The sequence below is a fragment of the Equus quagga genome, chromosome 7 (genome assembly GCF_021613505.1).
Source record: "Equus quagga isolate Etosha38 chromosome 7, UCLA_HA_Equagga_1.0, whole genome shotgun sequence".
NCBI lineage: Eukaryota > Metazoa > Chordata > Mammalia > Perissodactyla > Equidae > Equus > Equus quagga.
This window is the reverse complement of record NC_060273.1, coordinates 17952083-17971169: the sequence shown is the minus strand read 5'-3', so window position 1 is coordinate 17971169 and position 19087 is coordinate 17952083. Positions and strand designations below refer to the sequence as shown.

Genomic DNA, 19087 nt, shown 5'->3' with positions numbered 1-19087 from the left:
CCCCCCCCCCCCCCCCCCCCCCCCCGCCCAGAGTGCAGGGCAGAGGGGTGGCAGGGCCAGGCTGGGGCGTCAGAAGCCGCCAAACTCACATTATTGGCCGCTGATTCCTCAATGGTGCGATAGTTGAATTCTTGGAAGTAGATGTTGAGCTTGACAATTCCCTTCCTGCAGGAGGCAGCAAGAAGGGCTGGTGACCTCTCCCCAAGACACAGACACACACACACACACACACACACACACACACACGCGGGAAAGGCTGCCAAGGGGCCGCCCCAGCCCTCCTCTCGCTCAAGCTTCTCACATGCCCACACCCAGGAGTGGTGAGGTCCAAGCAAGAGCCAGTAGTGCTGCCCTTCCCAACCCCTCTGAGCCCTGAGGCCACAAAGGGCATCTCTGTCCAGCACCCATCCTGTGGGCCCCTTTCTGAACCAGCTTCCTAAAGGATACTCCGGCCAAGACAGCCCCAAGGATCCGCTGAGCTCCCCTCTCCCACCCCCGGGGTGGCCAGCCCATACACAGTAGATGCTGCAGAGAGTCCTAAGCCCTGCTCCCCTGTCAGGGGCCCTGGGGCAGAGAAGCGTGGCTGAATGGGCTTCCCCCTTACACCTGATGGTCCTCAGAAAGGCTATGCTGTCTCCCACCTCCAGAAGCCTGGACATCTCTGTCTCTTCTTATTTGTCTGAACAGTTCCTATTCTTCCTTAGAGGATTAGCTCAAGTGCCACCTCCCTATACAGACCTCCCTTGTCTCGCAGGCAGACAGAGGCTCCTTCTTTGCCGTGCTTCCCCAGGAGGGTCTTGTACAGACTCTCATCACCATAAGCCCTATTTGCAGATCTCTGTTCTCTAGCCTCGAGCTTCCTGATAATACGGACTTTGTGTCTTTCTTGTGCTCAATGCATGTTTGTGTTGAATGGATGGAGGCTGGGTGAGTGGAAGAATGGAAGGATGGATAATGGAGGGATAAATGGATGGATCGGTGGATGGATGGGTGGGTGGGTGGGTGGATGGATGGATGGGTGAGTAGATAGATGGATGATTGGAAGATGGGAAGGATGAAGGATAGATGGATGGGTGGGTGGATGGGTGGATGAGTGAGTGGATAGATAGATGGGTGGAAGAATGGAAGGATGAGAGATGGGTGGATGGATGAGTGGATAGGTGGATGAACAGGTGACAGATGGAGGAACCGGCTCTCCTTTAGGAAGTGGTAGACTCTGAGTCCCCTTGGCTGGCCTCTCTGTCACTGCCAGTGCTTCCTCCTCCAGGCTTGCTCCTGGATCTGACCGATATGAGAAGGTGTCTGAGTAGCTGCCCTATGTCCAAACCCCTCCCCTGAGGCTCTGGTTCCTCCCCTTTTCTGCCTTCCCCAACCCTGCCCAGACTCCAGGCTCACCTGCTCAAGGTGATATTAGTGCTTTGGTCCCGCTCCTGAGACAAGACATGCAAAATCCAGTCCTGGAAACCAAGAAGGCAGCTAAGAAAAATGGTGCCTGCAGCATTCCCTCCCAATCATGCGCCCTGCTACCTCTGGGAGGCAGACCACAGCCCTGTATCTTCCTGAAGCCCCCTGGGGACCATGTGTTGACACGGGGAGGAGGAGGAAGGTAATGGTGCACGCTGTGGCTGCTGCTGGGGGAGAAGGCACTCAGGGCTCCGGACTCTTCGCCTAGAGGCCCAGCCGTCCCATGCCAGCTCCTTCCCGTCCCTGGCCTTGGCATCTGCTGCTCTCTCTGCCCGCATCCTCCTCCCCAGCCCACCCAGGCTGGTGCAGCCCCATCCTCCGGTTTTAACTCAAATGTCACCTTTTTAGGGAGGCTTTCCCTGACCACCCCCTCTAACGTGGTTTCCCTGGTGACTCTCTCATCATCCGGTTTACTTCCTACACAGGCGTCATCACACTTTGCAGTGGTCTTATTTCTGTGGATTGTCGTCTCTCCCAGGAGAATGTAAGCTCCCTAAAGGCAAAGGACTGTCTGTCTCGTTCACAGCTGGGCCCGCACAGTGCCTGCGGGACACTGGTGGAAGGAAGCAGGGAGGGAGCGAGCACCTTCTCCAAAGTTCCAAAAGGCCTGCAGGCCTAGGCCCACACCTGCCTCTAGCCCGGGACGGGCGGCCAGGAGCTCGGCCGCCCCACCGTCTCACCTCGGAGGCCTCGGAGGGCCACTCAGCCATGGAGATGGTCATCTTGTACTGGGTGTCACTGGAAGAGAGAAGGCAGCCCTGTGACTGTCCCCGCCAGCACCACCCCGGCACGCCCCGCCCCCACCACGCCCGCCCTGGTCTCCGGGCCACACTCACTTGCAGGACTCCTTGCACAAGTTGATGCAGGTCTCCCTCTGGGCCACGTTTATGCGCAGGTCTGAGTAGCAATAGGCTGAGCAGGAGGGGGAGGGGCAAGAGACTTTGAGCAGGGGGTTTCTGGGTGCTTTCCTCCTGCTTTGAGCCTCTGGCACCCTCTGCCCTCCGGGCCCTGGGCCACCTAGGCCTGTGGTTAGGTTGGGTAGGGGAATTATCTCAGTGCAAACTCTCCTGTCATGGGAATCGTCCCTCCCCGCCAACTCCAGTCACTGTGCCTGGCCTGGCCTGGAGGAGCCTCTCCCCAGACACCCCAGACTCAGCCCAGCAGGATCAGGCAGCCTTCCCTCCGCCTGTCGTCCCCGTTCCTGGCCGGGGATGGGGTGAAGGGGTCATGTCGAAGGGATGGGTGGGTGGAAGAGAGAATGTATTCCCCTCTTGTCTACACATTTTGTTGGTTGTAAGAAGCAGTGGGACTCTCTGTGCCGCCCACACCCATCGGTGTTTGGACTCCAGGCCCCCAGGGCTCCAGGCCTGGACCCCACCTCATGTGAGCCCAGCAGGGGCTCCTCCTCCTGTGGCTTCAGGTCTCAAGCCCTTGGAGGCCACTTCACTCTTCCTTCCCATCCCAGCGCCTCACAGAGAGACCTGGTGAGCCCACACAGACACAGACACACATGCTGAGGCTAATACATGTGGTCTTGTGTGTGCATGCACACACGTGCACACAAACCAATGTGCACAAATGCAGATACTGGAAGCAATCCATGTCTGTGCATAAACATATGTGCAGACACTCATGGCAGTCCAGAGTGCTCTTGTGTATCGAGACACAAACCCCAAATGCCCTTTCACCTGTGCACGTGAAAACATAAATGCATGCACACGTGTGCATTCGTCAGCAGCCACACACCCAGGTTCACACGTGTGCAGGCATCTACGTGGCACGTAGACACGTGCCCAGGAGGACAAATTCACTCCTGCACATTTCAAGTGTGCACTTCATGGACTGGAGGAATGGAGGGGGATCTGGAGGGAGGGACTGTGGACGGCGGACGGCGGAGGGGCAGGCGTGGGCACACCCCCAGGCCCTGCTGAGGGCGTGGAGCTCTGTGGTCAGAGCCTCCGTGGGCAGTGGCACAGCTGGCTCGGGCGCCTATGCCTGGGGCTCCACTCACCCCAGTCTGGGAAGTCCTGGTTGTTGCAGTATTTCTCCCCACGAGGCAGCGGGTACAGGTAGTGGCCACAGCTGCAGTTACGGATCATGTGGTCTTGGAAGCAGGAGTGGATACAGGCCTGGCGGGGCAGGACACAGACATGACTGGTGATGGGGCCCAGGGAAGTTCAGGTGCAGGCCAAGGGAGAAGGGTGCCAGGGGAGGTGTCCCTCTGGCTGGGAAGTGATGAAAGCAGCCAAGCTGAGCCTACTGACCCCACAGTAAGATGTGACTGTCCTTCCCTGTCCCTGGCCCCCGCAGAGGGACTCAGGCCAGACCTCAGCACCCCAGCTCTCTGAGGATGGCCCCCACCACCTTTCAGAGTTGGGGCCTCACAGGGGACATGGGGAGGGAGGGCTTATTCCAAATACTAAAGCAAACACTGAGAGAGCTCCTGTTACAAGGCTGCAGCCACCTTCCGAGCCCTTTTCATAGAAGGACCCAGAAGGTCAGTCTTGAGGCAGACAGACAGGTCTGCTCTATGTTCCTTCTTCCTGGAGGGAAATGCTCAGGGAAAGCAAGGAGAAGGACCATCTTTGAACGCTCAGAGCTGATGGATGAGGAAGTGAGCTGCGCTGGTTGGTGGAATGTCCCCTGGTTGCGGGGAGGGGAGAAGAGTGGCCTCAGGTCCCCTCAGGGATGTGATGAAATGTGACGGCTGTCTACTCATACTGGGGTTGAGGTCATTCTGACCTGGTTTCAGTCCACTCGGAAGTGAGCCCCAGGCCAGTGTGTCCCAGGCCAGTCATTAACCTCTGAGCCTCAGTTTCCTCATGTTGTACATGTGCGGTGAGGTCAGGAGGTTCAGCTGGCAGGTGGCGCTCAGCAAGCACTCGGAGAATGGAAGTGGCTGTTGCTCAGGTGTCTTCGCCTGTCCAGTTTCCTAAGTCCCGACATGGGGGGGCTCCTCGCTCCAGCCCCTGCCTGCTCCCTCCACTTCCCTGGGCCCTGCCTCACCCAGCCCGGCCAGGGCTCTGGTGGCCTCTCTCCAGCTCCTCCCGCCTGCTGCTTCCCTGGCTACCATGTCTGGTCCTCCTGTTCTCCCTGACAAGCCCCTGGGCTCCCTGCAGCCGGCAGATGAGATGGCCCAGCCGGGAGCACAGCTCTGGGGCGGGGCAGGGGCACAGACGAGGAGCCCTGACTGTGGGCCAGCGTCCTACGTCCTTCCAGACCTCCTTATCTCTCCCGGAAGGTAGCAGTCCTCTCCAGGCCCCAAGTCTGAGCCCGGGGATGGGGCAGGACCTGGTCGGACAGAGCGCCTGACCAGGCCTGGGTCTTTGCCAAGGTCTCTGGCCAGAGTGGCTACTGCACTGGATGAGGCAAAATTGAGGTTTTTCCAGAATGAGGTCCGTACGGCTGGAGCCGGAGGCCTCTGCGGCCCCGTTCTCCATGCTCCCCACTGCCCTGTGCTGCCTTGACCGTCTGTCTAGCCCTCCAGAGGCTCGGAAGATTCCCCGAGTTCTCCATTGCAGGCAGAAGCCCCTCCAGACCAAACCAGCCGGGTCAGACGTGGGGTGGACGGGGTCAGCCGGACAGGGTGGGCGGGCGGGGGCCCACGGAGGAAGGTGGATTTCCTGTGACTAAGGCAAAGGGACAACCATGCCACACGTGGGGTTCTCAGCCACGGAGAGGGGCACTGGGCTGCCCCTTGTCGTGCCATACTTTCCTCATTGCCAAGGCAGACTGGGCTGGCACAGCAAGCATCAGCGAGTGGTCATTTTGTACCTTTTGCAAGGATTCAGACTGTCCTCTCCACTGGGGCCGGGGCCGGGGACAGGCCTCCCGGGCTAACCCTGGAGATCAGGATGAGAGGGAAGCCCCCCAGCTGCAGCTAGAGGGATGGAGGCCAGACACAAGAGGAGCGTCTCAGGAATCTTAATGAGGCCTTCAGCCTGGGGCTGTAAATCCCGACTTCCTCATTCCTAATAACAGTGGCCACATCTCGGGGGTGTTGTAAGAATTAAATGAGTCAACATATGTGAAGCACTTGGAACAGTGCCTCCCTAGCCCCTGATAAGCCTGCTATTATTAGTATATTAATAAATGCTAACAATAATTAAGAATTAGTGTATTATTACCCCGTTGGGGGTACTGAAAGGATCAAATGATAATGTAAAACAAGCAAGCCCTTAGCTCAGCATCTCACACACACCAGGGTCCTTTTTGAGGGACCCCTGAGTGAGACCCTATAATCCTGGGCATGCCCAAGGGCACACCTGCTGAGTGGGAACCCAGGGGCCCGACTGGCTCTGTAGCCCCGAGGACACCCTGGGGTCACAAAACTCCAGCAAAGCTGGCCTTGCGGGGACCAGCTCTCCCAGAGACCTGAGGCCTCGGTCAGGTCGATATGGACAGGCCAAGGTCACGAGGCCTGCCCCGTCTTCCCACCTGGATGGAGTAGGTGGTGTTGTGGTCGCTGTAGAGGTTTGGGATGGGGACGTCAGAGCCGTTCTTGGTGCACCGGCTGTAGGGCTCGCCCTTCCGCTCCAGCCTGTCCTGTATCCAGAAAGGTTGCTCGTGGGGGCCATGTCACCCTAGGAAGCCCCCTCTGGACCCCCGTACCATCAAGCATGTGGGTCTAGGGGATGCTGAAGGGGGCTGGAGAGCCATAGGCCCCAGCAGGCGCCCGAGGGGGCTCATCCTCCACAGAGCATGGCTGCCCTGGCGGGTTCCAGCCAGAAGGCGAGGCAGCAGTGGACCTCGAGGGAGGGCCTGGGCTTGGGGAGGCCTGGATCCCTTCTTCTCAGGCCGTGGGAGGTTGGTCCTGGGCAGGTGGGCTTCCACCCTCAGTCCCCCATTGCTGCCCTTGGGCTGCGGCCATACCACCAGCACCCCGATGGACGTCTCTGTCCCCGACATGGCGTAGATGCCTTCTTCTTTGATGAAGGGGTACGACCTCTGCTCATGAAGCAACAGCCGGGCGCCGGCTGTGGACGTGAGGAAGGGCACGTAGTCCTCCTGGCCTATGTCCAGGATCAGCTTCAGGCCTGCAGGGAAAGTGGGGCCGAGGGCTGCCTGAACTCACTCCCTGAGGCTGAGGGGAGACCCCCACCCACTTGTCCAAGCCCCCTCTAGCCAAGGGCAGCTCCAGCTTTGCAAAAATCCAGACTTCTTACCTTCTCCAAGGCCCCCACCCCAGTCCAAGCCACCACTGTCTGACTTGGGCTCCTTTCCCTGCCATTCCCCCCCCATAATCTCTTTTCCACATGGCGGGAAGATCTAGGGGCACAGCACGGCACGGCCCCACCTCAGACCACAACGGTCCTCATTCTCTCTGTTCAGTCCCTCTTGGCTTCCATGCCCTTTTCTGCTGCTGGGCCTTCACAAATGCTATTCCCTCGAGAATGCTGTTCCCTCACTCCGGAATGCTGTCCCTGCCCTCACCCTTCATCTAGAAATTCCTGCTCTTCTTTCAGATCTTGGCCCAAGTGTCACTTCCTCCAGAAGCCTTCCCTCACTACCTGGACTAGGCCTCAGGGTCTTTGTTATATGCTCTCCTAGCTCTGGAACTTTCTTTCCAAGTACCTGCCCCACTCACGCGACTCTTCGTTTATTGTCTGTCTTCCTTCCCTACTCGACTGTCCCCTTATTGAGGGCAGAGACCACATATGCACCACAGGACTGTGCTAGGTGGTAGGACAATAAGGCTAGCATTTATTGAGCACTTGCTGCATGCTGAGTGCAAGACCAAACGCTTTATTGTACGTGATATCACTGGTGCTCACAAGAGCAGAGGTACTGTTATTATCCCCATTTTACAGATGAGGAAACCGAGGCACAGAGAGGCGAAGGGACTTATTTGAAGTCACCCAGCGAGGAAGTGGAGTTGCTGGGTTCTAAGGCAGACAGCAGGCTCCTGGATCTTAATCACGCACGCACTGCTGTAGCACCTGAGATACACAGTATTTTCAGCAGCACAGGGTACGGCGCGAGGGGTCAGCCCCCAGTCCCCTGGACCAGCAGCCCTGACAGTCACTGAATGACAGCCCACCTCATGGTGGCCGGGAGGTCAGAACCTGAGTGGGGAGGATTTGCTCCCGCCTATCCTGGCACACAGCCTGAAAGCACAGCCACCCTGAGTCCACCAGGCTCTCCCCTGGGACAGGCTGACACGGCGCCTCTGTCATCACCACCTCCCACTTCCCTGCTGCTGTTTGCTCCTTGGCCCACTCTCTGTCTCTCTCAAGAAGTGCACAGCAACGAGGCTGAGGAAGGACTCTGCCCCACGTTCCCTGTGTGATCTTGGGCGAGTTCTGCACAACTCCTCAGAGAATCCGGCACGGATGGAGCATCAACCAGACAGGCGCTGTGTTAAGAGGTTTCCCTGCGTTACGTCTCAATGACTCAGCGAGCCGTACGCTGGCTGCTAGGTTCCTAGAGACTATCTTCGCGTGGGGAAATCAAGGCTTGGAGAAGCTGGGCCTGGACTCAGGCTTGTGCAGACGGTAAATGGTGGAGCTGGGCTTGCACCCGGGCAAGAGCTTGAGCTCTCAGCCACTGCGCTGTCCTGCTTCGGAAGCCTCGCTTTGCTCGTCAGCAGACTGGAAGCAGCAGTCGCTGCCCCAGGGATTCCCGAGTGGCGGGTGAGGGATGGCTGACAGGGCACTGCCCGGCCTCCCCTCGCCCGGCAGAGGCTCAAGCACGGCCACTGCTCCCGTGCCGGCCTCGGCTAAGCCAGCTCCTGCCCTCAACGGCCCATGGTGATTTGGTCTTTGATTTGATTTGATGTGGTGGGTTCTTCAAAGCCCTGGCCCCAGGAGGAACAAGACTTACCGAACTCAGCTCCGGGGTTGGATGAAGGGAGGGCCTTCTCCGTCATGCCCCAGTTGAAGATGTGACAGTTGCCATAATCAGGGTGGAAGATGGACGTGAAGTTCCTAAAAGAAACACCACCAGCTGGAGGGCAGGGCACACCCCAGCCGCTGCCTCCCCTGATCGTCCACTGTCCAGGGCTCGTGGCAGAGTGGAGCTGCTCAGAGAGGCTCAGGAAGGGAGAGGCGAGCAACAGTTCGTTCCGTCCATCCCCCTGCCTCTGTGAGAGGAGATTCCCAGACTCCCTTGGGAAGGAGGGCCGGAAGCAGTCTCTCTGGGGTCGGGGCTCAGGCTCTCTGGCTTAGCCATGAATTATGAGAAACACATTTCTTTGAAGTTTTCATGTGTCTCATCTACAGGGTCTTGTAAGACTGTGTACTGCATCGAATGGTGGCCCCAAAAAACCTATGTCCACATCCTAAGCCCAGGGACCTATGAGTACTATCTTATTTGCAGATGTCATTAAGGATCTTGAGACATGATCATCCTGGATTACCCAGGTGAGCCTTAAACCCAATCACAAGTGTCCTCATAAGGGACAGAAGAGGAGAGACACGCACAGAGGAGAAGCCCCGTGCAGGTGGAGACAGAGATGGGAGGGAGGCAGACACAGGCCGAGCACCGCCTGGGCCCAGCAGAAGCTGGAAGAGGCGACGAGGGCTTCTCCCCAGCACCGTTGGAGCGAGCCCAGCCCTGCTGACCCCTTGATTTGGGACTTCTGGCCTCCTCTGTGACAGAATACGTCTCTGTTGTTTTAAGCTACCTAGTTTGTGGTACTTTGCGATGGTGGCCACAGGACACTAATAGAGACCAGAAGAGAGGGGAGCGCCGGGCAGGGAGTGGTCCAAGGAGCTGCCGAATCCAGCAGGTGGGCTTGTCTGGGAAACTCGGAAGCCCAGGGGAAAGAGGGAAGTGGATGCAGTGGAGGGTCAGGGAGGCGGGGGACGCAGGCGAGGGCGGAAGCAGAGGCCAAGGAAAGAGAGGGCTGCGAAACGAGGCGTGAGGAGCCCCATACGAGGTTCTCTCTTAGGCCGTGGAAACGCTTCCTAAGGAAATAATTCAACAAGAACCGTTTCCATAAAGATGCTCGCACAAGCAGCAACTGCATGATGTAGTTTCAAAGAATTCAGTTAAAGTTTTTTTTTTGGATATGGAACATTTCAAACACGAAAAAGTAGAGAGAACGAAGCCCACACCAGCTTCAACAACCATCACCCCACGGCCAGTCATGGTTCATCTCTGCCCGCCCCCGGCTTCCATGTTATTTTGAAGCAGATCTCAGACATCAGAATTTTATTTGTAAGCATTTCCATAAGTATGCCTAAAAGTTAGAACTCAAAAAATAATACTATTACCATATTAAAAATAATTAACCAAAATTTCTCAATATGATTAAATATTCAGTTCAAAATTCCAGTTATCTCATAAATGTCAATTTTATTTTTACAACTTATTTGTTTAAATCGGGATGCAAATGATGTTAACATGGGATTCGTTAGTCTCTTAAGAATCTTTTAAACTATGGCTCGCTCCATCTGACTTTTTTTTTTCTTGCAATATAGCTGTGAAAAGAGCTCTGGTTTGATCCAGCTGATAATTGAAGACAGAGTGATACAATTAGAGGATCATCATTTCGCACCTCTGACGAAGGAATGGCTTTGGGCAATAGGCACCAGTGGTGACCAATGCTGTGTGCCTTCCATGTGGAGACGCGGCCTTGCCAAAAAAAGTCAGCCCTGACCAGCATCGAGCGTCTGTCTCTAACTACCACTTACAGGAAATACCGGAGACAGAAGAACAGGTTCAAAGACACCACAGAAAGTCCGTCTACACAGTCCAGACCCCAACAGGATAAATAACCCAATTTCTTCAACAAATAAATTGTGAGAGAGGGAAAAGAAGGCAACCTACAGATTAACAGGAACTTAAAAGACTTGGTTTACACTTGAAATATGCAGACTTTAAGTGGATCCTGAGTCAAACAAGCAAACAAACAAACAGGTGACATTTTCAAGTGTGAACATGACTAGATAGTCGATGATATTGGGGAATTATTGTTAATTTTTTTCCAGGTGGGATAGTGGTATTGTGGTTCTGTTAAAAAAGTCTTTTTCTTTTACGGATACGTTCTGAGCTCAGTACAGAGGAGAGAGTGTGCTGTCTGGATTTGCTGCAGAATAAACAGCAGAGGAGGGAAGTGAGTTACGGTCCTTGGATCTGGGTGGTGGGTCCAGAGGAGTTCATCGTACTCTGTTCTGTCTATCTGTGTGTTCTCAGGTCTCCATAAGAAATAGTTTTAAAAATGTCTTTGGAAGGGGCTGGCCCCGTGGCCGAGTGGTTAAGTTCGCGCGCTCCGCTGCAGGCGGCCCAGTGTTTCGTCGGTTCGAATCCTGGGCGCGGACATGGCACTGCTCGTCAGACCACGCTGAGGCAGCGTCCCACATGCCACAACTAGAGGAACCCACAACGAAGAATATACAACTATGTACCGGGGGCTTTGGGGAGAAAAAGGAAAAAATAAAATCTTTTAAAAAAAAAAAAAAGTCTTGGATGTTTTTATATTGTTCTTCTTACTTTATCAAAAACAGGAAAGAATGGGGCCAAGAGCATCAAATGCTCCAGAAACATCAGCGGAAAGGCAGTCATCTTCTGAGCCTCATATTCCACAACATTTGCTGAGCAGCTTTTATGGGCCAGGCCTGTGCTATTTCTCTGTACATTCTCTCATTTAATTCTCAAAATAACCCCACGAGGTCAGCTGCCACTCGTCGCTATGTTCAGATCAGGAGGCCATTTATTTCCTCTATCTTCTGTCCCAGCCTCTGCGCCAGCAGGAGGGGAGTGCAGAGCAGCCACGGAAATCCCATCTGGGAGCTGACCCTGTCACACAGATCCAGCCTGCTTCCCCAGCCTCCGAGGCCAACAGGACAGTCCTGCCCTCGAAGCTCCAGGGCGTGGGAGGCCACGGAGCAGCGTCACAGCAACTCTCTCCTTCTGAACTCTGTCTCTGGCCCGGCCAAGTCTCTCCATCCCCGAGGCTCCCTCCCGGTCCAGCCGCCAGCACCCGGCCTGGGTTCCTGCAGGAGCCTCTGCCTCCACTCGCTCCCCCATGATCTTCTTCCTGCTCAGTGGTCAGGGCGACTGTTTCAGTCATGAATCAGAGATGGCATGCCCCTGCTTAGAACCTCCCAGAGGCTCGTGGCTGCTCACAGATTAAATGCAAACTCTCTCCTTTGGCCTTCTCCCCCTTGTTCGTTTCACTCCAGCGACACTACCAGATATTTTCAAATCCAAGGCCTTGTGGCCGCTCCTCCTTGTGCCTGGAATATTTCTCTGCCCAGCTCTTCAAATAACTGGTCTCTCCTTGTCCCTCAGGTTTCATCTGCACTGAGCCCTCCCCTGACCTCCCCATGCAAAGTCACCTCCCTACCCAGTTACTCCATCGTTTCCACCTGCTGTTCCCTTGACAGAATGCATCCAAATCTGAAACCATCTTCTCTAGTTCATCGCTTACTTATCAGTTCCTCCTGCTTTAGAACGTAAGCCCAGTGTGGGTAGAAGTCTTGTCTGTCCTCAGGAGGAAAGAACTTGGAGGCTAAGAGCCCAAGCTTGGGAGCCGGCCTGCTTGAATTCAAATTCTGGCTCTGTCATTTACTAGCTGGTGAGCTTGGGGAAGTTACCTCCCCTCTCTGTGCCTCGCTTTCCCCACCATAACACTGGGGCAATAATGGTCCCACCGAAAGGACTCGGGTGAGGGTCGGATGCCAAGCATACTGAGGTACTCAGCACAAGCTGGCTGCCACGGCTCACTGCGCTGTCCTCAGGTCCCGGCACATGGTAGACAGACACTCAGTAAATATTGTGTTGGATAAATTATAATATGTAATAAGGGCATCAAGAGAGATAAGACCGGAGGTGCGACACCTAATTCTCCCTGGGGCTGGGGGGTGGGGAGCGGGTCAGGGGAGGGTTCTTGGAGGAGGTGAGGCCCGCGCCAGACTCTAAAGATGAGTAAGAGGCAGCCGAGCCTAGAGGGTGGGGAGGAGAAAGGGCACATGCGGCAGGTGGCAGGGCACAGGCGAAGGCCCGGAGGGAGGAGGAAGCTCTGGGCGGGCGCTGCCGAGTCTGCATTCTGTGGAATCAGGGCTGTGGCCACAAGGAAGGAGCAGAGCGGAGCGAACCAGCTCGAGCTGGGCACGGCTCGAGAGGGAGAGACCCGCCCGAGAGGCGTGCGGACACTGTGTCCCCGAGGAACTGGGCCATCTGCAGCCAGGAGCAGGAGGCTGCTTGGGGCGCGGAGGGAGCCCTCCTGCCCAGGTGGCGCTCTTGGTCTCGCCGTGCGTGCCAACTATTTGCTTGTTGATAACGCTCTTTCCCTGGAGAGGCTGTTCCCAGTCCCGCCACCTCCGCCTCCAGAGCCAGGGGCTTCCCTCCAAAAACCTTTCCTGGGCCAGGGACCAGGCATGCAGACAGACAGCAAGCCTCCAGAAAAGACCGGGAAATAGAGCATCCTAGCAGGAAGCAGTATAACAATAACGGTACTGTGTGGTGGAGGTCAGGAAAGGCTTCCCAGAACAGAAACTAGCTAGCCAGTCCCTAAAGCAATAATAATATTAATAATGCTTATCTCTGTCTAGATCTTGGTTCCTAAATACCATTCTCCCATAAAAGGAACCAGGGCTCCTCAGAGAAATGGCTGATTCCAGGGCGGGGGCATCTGGTAGTGCCGGAAAGTAAGGAAGTACTCAAAAAAAATAAATAAATGGATGGGGACATGTCAAAGGGACACAGGAGCCAACTGAAGGAGCTCCCAGTGGCCATGGCTGGAAGAATTTGAGTAAGAAAATAAATAATGTGCTATTGGATTACAACCCAAATATACCCGAGTCCACACGGGTATAAATAAATGATTGAATAAATAAACAAACGGAGGCCAGACAGCTCCTCCTTACAGAAGCATTCCGAATAGCACACTCTCCCCTCATTAGGAGAGGTGCAGCTCAGCCCTCTGCCCCTAAGACCCGCGCCCCAGGTTCCAGGCTCGGCTTAGAGACTCGCTCCCACCGTTCGGAGCGCGGGCAGGGGAGGGGGTCCCGCAGCTCGCAGAAGCCTATCCAGGCGAGGAAGGACGACATCGTGCGCCGGCTCGTGTGGGTACCAGGAATGCCCTGAACTATGTGATGAGGAGGGCACCTCATTTCTGTGCATTCCTCCCCCGAACCCAAACCTCCAGTTGAGAAAAACAGATAAACCGAAATGGAGGACTTTCTGTAAAACACCTGACCTGTCCTCTGAAACAGTCACAATCGTCCAAAGCCAGGGAGTCTGAGCAGTTGTCACAGCCCAGAGGAGACGAGGGGACAGGACAGCTAAGGCCGTGTGGGCTCTTGGATGGAATCCGGGAGCAGGAAAAGGTCGCTGGGAGAAACTGATGGAATCTGAATAAAGTGCTAAGTTTAGTTAATAGTAACCTGCCCATGTTGGTCTCTTAGTGCCGACAAATTGCCACGGCGATGGAAGATGTCAACAATAGGGAGACTGAGCGAGGCGGGTAAAGAAACTCTCTGTACATCTTTGCGGCTTTTTTATAAATCCAAAATTATTCCACAATTAAAAGTTTATTTTTAGGGGCCGGCCCGGTGGAGCAGCGCTTAAGTGCACACGTTCCTCTTCGGCGGCCCGGGGTTCGCCAATTCGGATCCCCGGGGTGGACATGGCACTGCTTGGCAAGCCATGCGGCGGCAGGCATCCCACATATAAAGTAGAGGAAGATGGGCACATATGCTAGCTCAGGGCCAGTCTTCCTCAGCAAAAAGAGGAGGATTGGCAGCAGATGTTAGCTCAGGGCTAATCTTCCTCAAAAAAAAAAGTTTACTTTTAAAATATTCATATAATTCTCACCATGTGCTAAGCCCTGTTCCAAGCACTTTATCTTAATGTTAAGTCATTTAATCCCCATGAGAGCCCCGTGAGGTCATTTCACTGTCTCCATTTTCCAGACAAGAAAACCAAGGCCAGAGACGCTAAACAGCGCGTCCCACAGCACACAGAGCTGGCATTTGAGCCCAGGCGGTTTGGTATCAGGGTCCAAAGGTGGCTCATGTTTTCCTACAATGGCAGCTGCTGTCTTGAGCATTTGCTATGTACGAGGCAGGAGGATGGAGTCAGAAAGAGAGTGAGGAAGCTCGGGCTGGCGTTTGAAGCCCAGCATTGGGAAGGCAGAGAGGCACGTGTCCTCCGTGTCCTCTGGCACCACGTCTGAGGCTGACTCAGGGAGGCTGGGGACCAGCCAGCTGTGAGAGCGAAGGGGAGGTGAGAGATGAGATGGACTGAGGTTTCTGTGCCAGGTCGTGGGTGCACCTTCCGCTCAGACCTGCCAAGGGCTGGAGCACGAGGCTTGGGAAAGGTGGGCGGGGAGGGACAGTGAGGTTCTCGATTTCTGATGAGTGACGCAGGGTGGGCCTGGCCCAGACTGCCAGCTCTGCCACTCACCAGCTGTGTGACCTCAGAGACTTTGCTTAACCTCTCTGTGCCTCAGTTGTGTCATATAAAATGGGGCAAAGTAATAGTACATTTCTCACGAGCTCATTGCCAGGGTTAAACTAATTTTACACACGTAAAGTGCTAAGAATAATGCGTGGCATGTGAGAAGGGCTCAACAGATGTTAGCCTTATTGGGGGACCGGCCTGGTGGCACAGTGGTTAAGTTCCTGTGCTCTCCTTCAGTGGCCAGAGGTTCTTGGGTTTGGATCCCCGGTGCAGACCTATGCACCGCTCATCAAGCCGTGCTGTGGCTGCATCCCACATACAAAAAGTAGAGGAAGATGGTCACAGATGTTAGCTCAGGGACAGTCTTCCTCACTCACCAAAAATTAAAAAAAAATAAATGTTAGCATTATTATTAAATAATGAGTTCCTTGTCAAATGTGGGTTTGATGATAACAATAACTACTAGTTATGGAGCCCAGCACTATCGTCCGCCTCTCATGCATATTCACTCCTTTAATATTCGCAATAACCCTGAGGCAGGGTGTGGCGGTCACCCGCTTTCAGGGAGCAGGCAGGCTGCAGCCCTCAGGGCTAAACTTGCTTCAGGTCACGCAGTGTATAAGGCGGAGCGATGATTTGAGCCTGATGGTCTCACCACCAGTGCAGCCTGGACCGCTTCACCAGACTGCTCCCGGCCACAGAAGCTGTGTGGCCAACACTGGGTGTTCTGCCTGCCCATCAACCACCTATTTCCTCTTTTTCTGCTCACAGCTCCTGGGCTTCTCTTTGAGGGATCACCCACCCCCACCCCCAGTCCATGTGACCCACGTGGGACCTGCTTTGGGGGGACCAGGTCGGTCCGGCCCAGCCCGGTGGCCTCCAGAGCCGGCACAGCCCATGAGTGGTGGCTCAGTTCAGGGACTGTGTGCTGTGCAGAGCACATGCCTTCAAACACTGGGGTTGGCTGGGTGAGACAAGCGCCCACTTCAGGCACCAGGGACATGGCAGCAAATCCCCCTTTGCCGGCCCGCTTGCCCTCTGGGGTGTGTGCATCCTCGCTGAGCTGATGGGCCCGATCATGGAAGGCACAGTAGTCTCTCTTTTAGCTGAGAGGGGAGAAATGAATTGGGGGCACGACGACACTAGTCCCCTGGGCACCCCCCAGCATCCTGGCAGGGCTGCCAGGCGTGTTTGGGTAAGGGTGCCCTGAACCAAGTCCCCCGGCCAAGAGAGGGGCTGGACCTAGCCTGAATCAGCCGGCCCCGAGGCAGCCCATAAGGCAGGACATGTCCCCTCGGAGGGGGGCCATCTTGTCCTTCTTCCACCTGTGGGGCTTGCCTTCCCGGATTCACACCAGGGGGCCAGGTGTGCAGCTCCGCCCGCTCAGGGAGCCTTGACACCACCCAAAAAATGCCTGCCCGAGTGCGCCTACGCACACTGGGGGCCCGAGGATCCAGAGCTGTCAGCAGCCTCTCAATAGAGCTTCCTGAAGGTTCAGGAGCTGAGAGAGATGCACCGAGGCCTGTCCCTGGAGGGTGAAACTGGAGTCTGTCACTCATCCAGAACGGGCAGACTCAGCCAACAGCCCCCTCTCCAGAGGCCTGGCGTGGGAGACCCTGAAGCCCCAGGCCAGGAGGACCGGGCAAAGCTTGGCTCGCAGGCCCAGGGGAGCTGTCAGGAGCAGGGGAGGCGAGGAAGGTGTGGGTCTGCAGCCCAGCCGTCAGAGGACCCAGGCGTCCAGGGTCAGTGTCACCCTCATTCTGCCGTCCTCTCGACATTGGGGTCGTCTGGGAAAGGACATGCAGCGAACACCTCCAGGGCCCTGCTCTACATGCTGACGGAGCCCACTTACTCTCCATGGTAATTCTAGGACGTGTGCACAGTTTTGCCCATTTTAGGGATGAGAAAACTGAGGGCAGTTGGTGCTGGGCTGTCCGCCCAGGTCCCCGGCTTCGGAGTGTCAGAGGCTAAGAGCTCCCGGCTGCCCCTTCGCCAGCCCCCTTGCTTGGGGAGTCAGGAGACCCGCGCCATCCTCTTGGGGGTGGCACACAGCCAATGATGGGTGACGGGGACACGTACAAAGGCTGGCCCCTCGCTGGTGCTCCAGAGCCCCTGTGAATCAGGCCGGGCCCAGACGTCTCCTGTGAGCCCATCCTCGCTTCGCCCTCCCTCCTTCCCGATCCTGCTTTCCTTACAGACTCTTCCTAAAGCCACGCCGTCAGCATGTCCCAGGGCCTTCAAAGCACCCCTTGCTCAGGCTCTGCCCCAGGAGCCCCGGGTGGCTCTCACCTGTGACTGCAGGGCTCCGCCCCGAACAGGCAGGCCAGGATCAGCTGCTCGCCAGGGTAGCTCATCGCCACCAGCTCCTGCCGCGGCACCTGAGAGAAGATGTTGGTGGCCTGCAGGACATACCACTCCATCACGGCCTGGGTGGCGCTGGTGAAGTTCCGGAAGGTGCACACGGTCCCGTTGAGGCTGCACTGTGGAGGCCAAGAGGGGCTCCTGTGGGTGCCGGCGAGGCTGGCAGGGCCCCAGCCACCGCACCAGGGTACGGGTGCGAGTGCTCTGCCAGCACCCTGCCTCTGGCTGCACCTAGGGGCTGGGGCCACCAGCTGCTGGGCCAGTGGCACCCCCATGTACACTCTTGCTTACACACGCTCAGGGACCGCGTCCTCACACATGGCCGCACAGTCACAAGGACCCACAGAGCCACCAGCCAACCCCAAATACAGCCTTACACATAAGGGAACATACACACACATGCACTCACACACGTGCACACACGTACACACACATAGGTACAGAGATGGACGCCCGCTTTCTGACATCACAGCCACATGACGGCATGGTCACAACTACGCACACACGCATCCACATGCCCCCCAAGCCCACACACCTGCATTCCACAGTGGCACCTCACGAGTGCTCACGTGGGCATGTATAGGGACAGGCCCCCTGGAGGCCATGTGGACCACGAGGGAATCAAGTCTCTGTGCTCTGCCCCCCACTCCGCGGGGGGAGGACCCGGGCCTTGTCCGCCTGTGCCCCCGAGGCAGGGTGGCAGGGCCCCCCCTCTTTGCTGCAGCCAACCAACCTCCCCCTCCCCCAGAAGCCCAGGTCCCCAGACACAGCACAGACTCGGCCCTGGGTTCCTGCCTGGGCCACTCTGCCTCTGTCAGCCTCAGAGTGGGCCTCCCTTCTGGGGGCCAGGAGCCCTGACCTTCTGAGACAGCCCTCGGGGCGGCCAGAGCACTGTTCTCAGGCCTCCTTGTCACCCCCAAGGGAGACGACAATAACACTCACTCTCTGGGGCTCTGTCCCAGGGCTTTACTAACCCGCCCACTTCTCACTGCAACCCCACCCCATCACCGCGAGGCTGAGGCCCGGGGAGGCAGAGGGGTTAAGGAAGGTGTGGCAGCAGCAGCCCCCCACTGCATGCACACACATGCACTACATGCCCACACACGCATGCACGAGCGCCCGCACTATGTGTTCACACATGCATGCATGCACACGCACACACAGGGCCTGACCCTGAGAGTCGGGGCAGCACCAGGGACAAGCCTGCTTTACAGATGAGGACATGGACACGGGAAGCTGGGTCACTGCACCAAAAAGACGTCGGGCTCTGGAGCCTCATGCTATTTTCTGGTTTGTGTAGCAAAATGACGGGAGGCCCCAGCCTGATGGATCCCCATCCAAGGGGATCATCAAAGTCACTAGAAAGCCCATGAACAATACAGATTCCTGGGCCCCGGGTCCAGAACTGTCCACTCGGATTCCCCGAGAGTGGGGTGCAGGGACCGGCAGAGTCATGCAGCTCCCCAGGGGATCCAGGCCTGACAGGGACCATCTTCCCACCTGCGGGCTGCAGGCTCCCAGCATCCCAGTGCAGGGCAGTTACGCTACGCATCTGTCCTGCACAGCTGTGGGTTTTCACTGCCCAACGTTTATGTCTATGTCTTCTGATAATAAGACTTAATTCCTCCTTCAGGGAACCACCCTTTGCCTCTTGCTCAGTCCACGTGGTCTGACAGAGGCTGACATCACCCCCAGCTCCAGGAATGACCTGGACTGGTCCATCATGAGAGCCCATCCTCCACCCCACAGGGATAGATTTAGGGGTGAGCATGTGACCTGATGAGTCAGCCCCAGGACTTTTGCTGGGGCTGCTGGGAAACAGGGACTCTGTTTCTGGGGAGAGTGCTGAGTTGGTGGGGTGTACTTCTGGCATTGTCAGCGCCCTCTGCATGGGGAAGGCCTGCCAGAGAGT

The 19087-nt window shown here is 56.4% G+C and overlaps 1 protein-coding gene across 2 annotated transcripts in view; it reads right to left on the bottom strand.

Moving 5' to 3' along the window:
• SCNN1B (sodium channel epithelial 1 subunit beta) overlaps window positions 1-19087 on the bottom strand; it is a 58728-nt gene that overhangs the window by 1706 nt on the left and 37935 nt on the right. For both annotated transcript variants that reach the window (XM_046668338.1, XM_046668339.1), the window contains 9 exons: window positions 17104-17294; window positions 8287-8390; window positions 6337-6500; window positions 5902-6009; window positions 3476-3593; window positions 2301-2376; window positions 2145-2202; window positions 1396-1457; window positions 90-165 (listed from right to left, as the gene is read on the bottom strand). In XM_046668338.1, the coding sequence (XP_046524294.1) occupies window positions 90-165; window positions 1396-1457; window positions 2145-2202; window positions 2301-2376; window positions 3476-3593; window positions 5902-6009; window positions 6337-6500; window positions 8287-8390; window positions 17104-17294 (957 nt within the window). The remainder of the gene's footprint in view (window positions 1-89; window positions 166-1395; window positions 1458-2144; window positions 2203-2300; window positions 2377-3475; window positions 3594-5901; window positions 6010-6336; window positions 6501-8286; window positions 8391-17103; window positions 17295-19087) is intronic.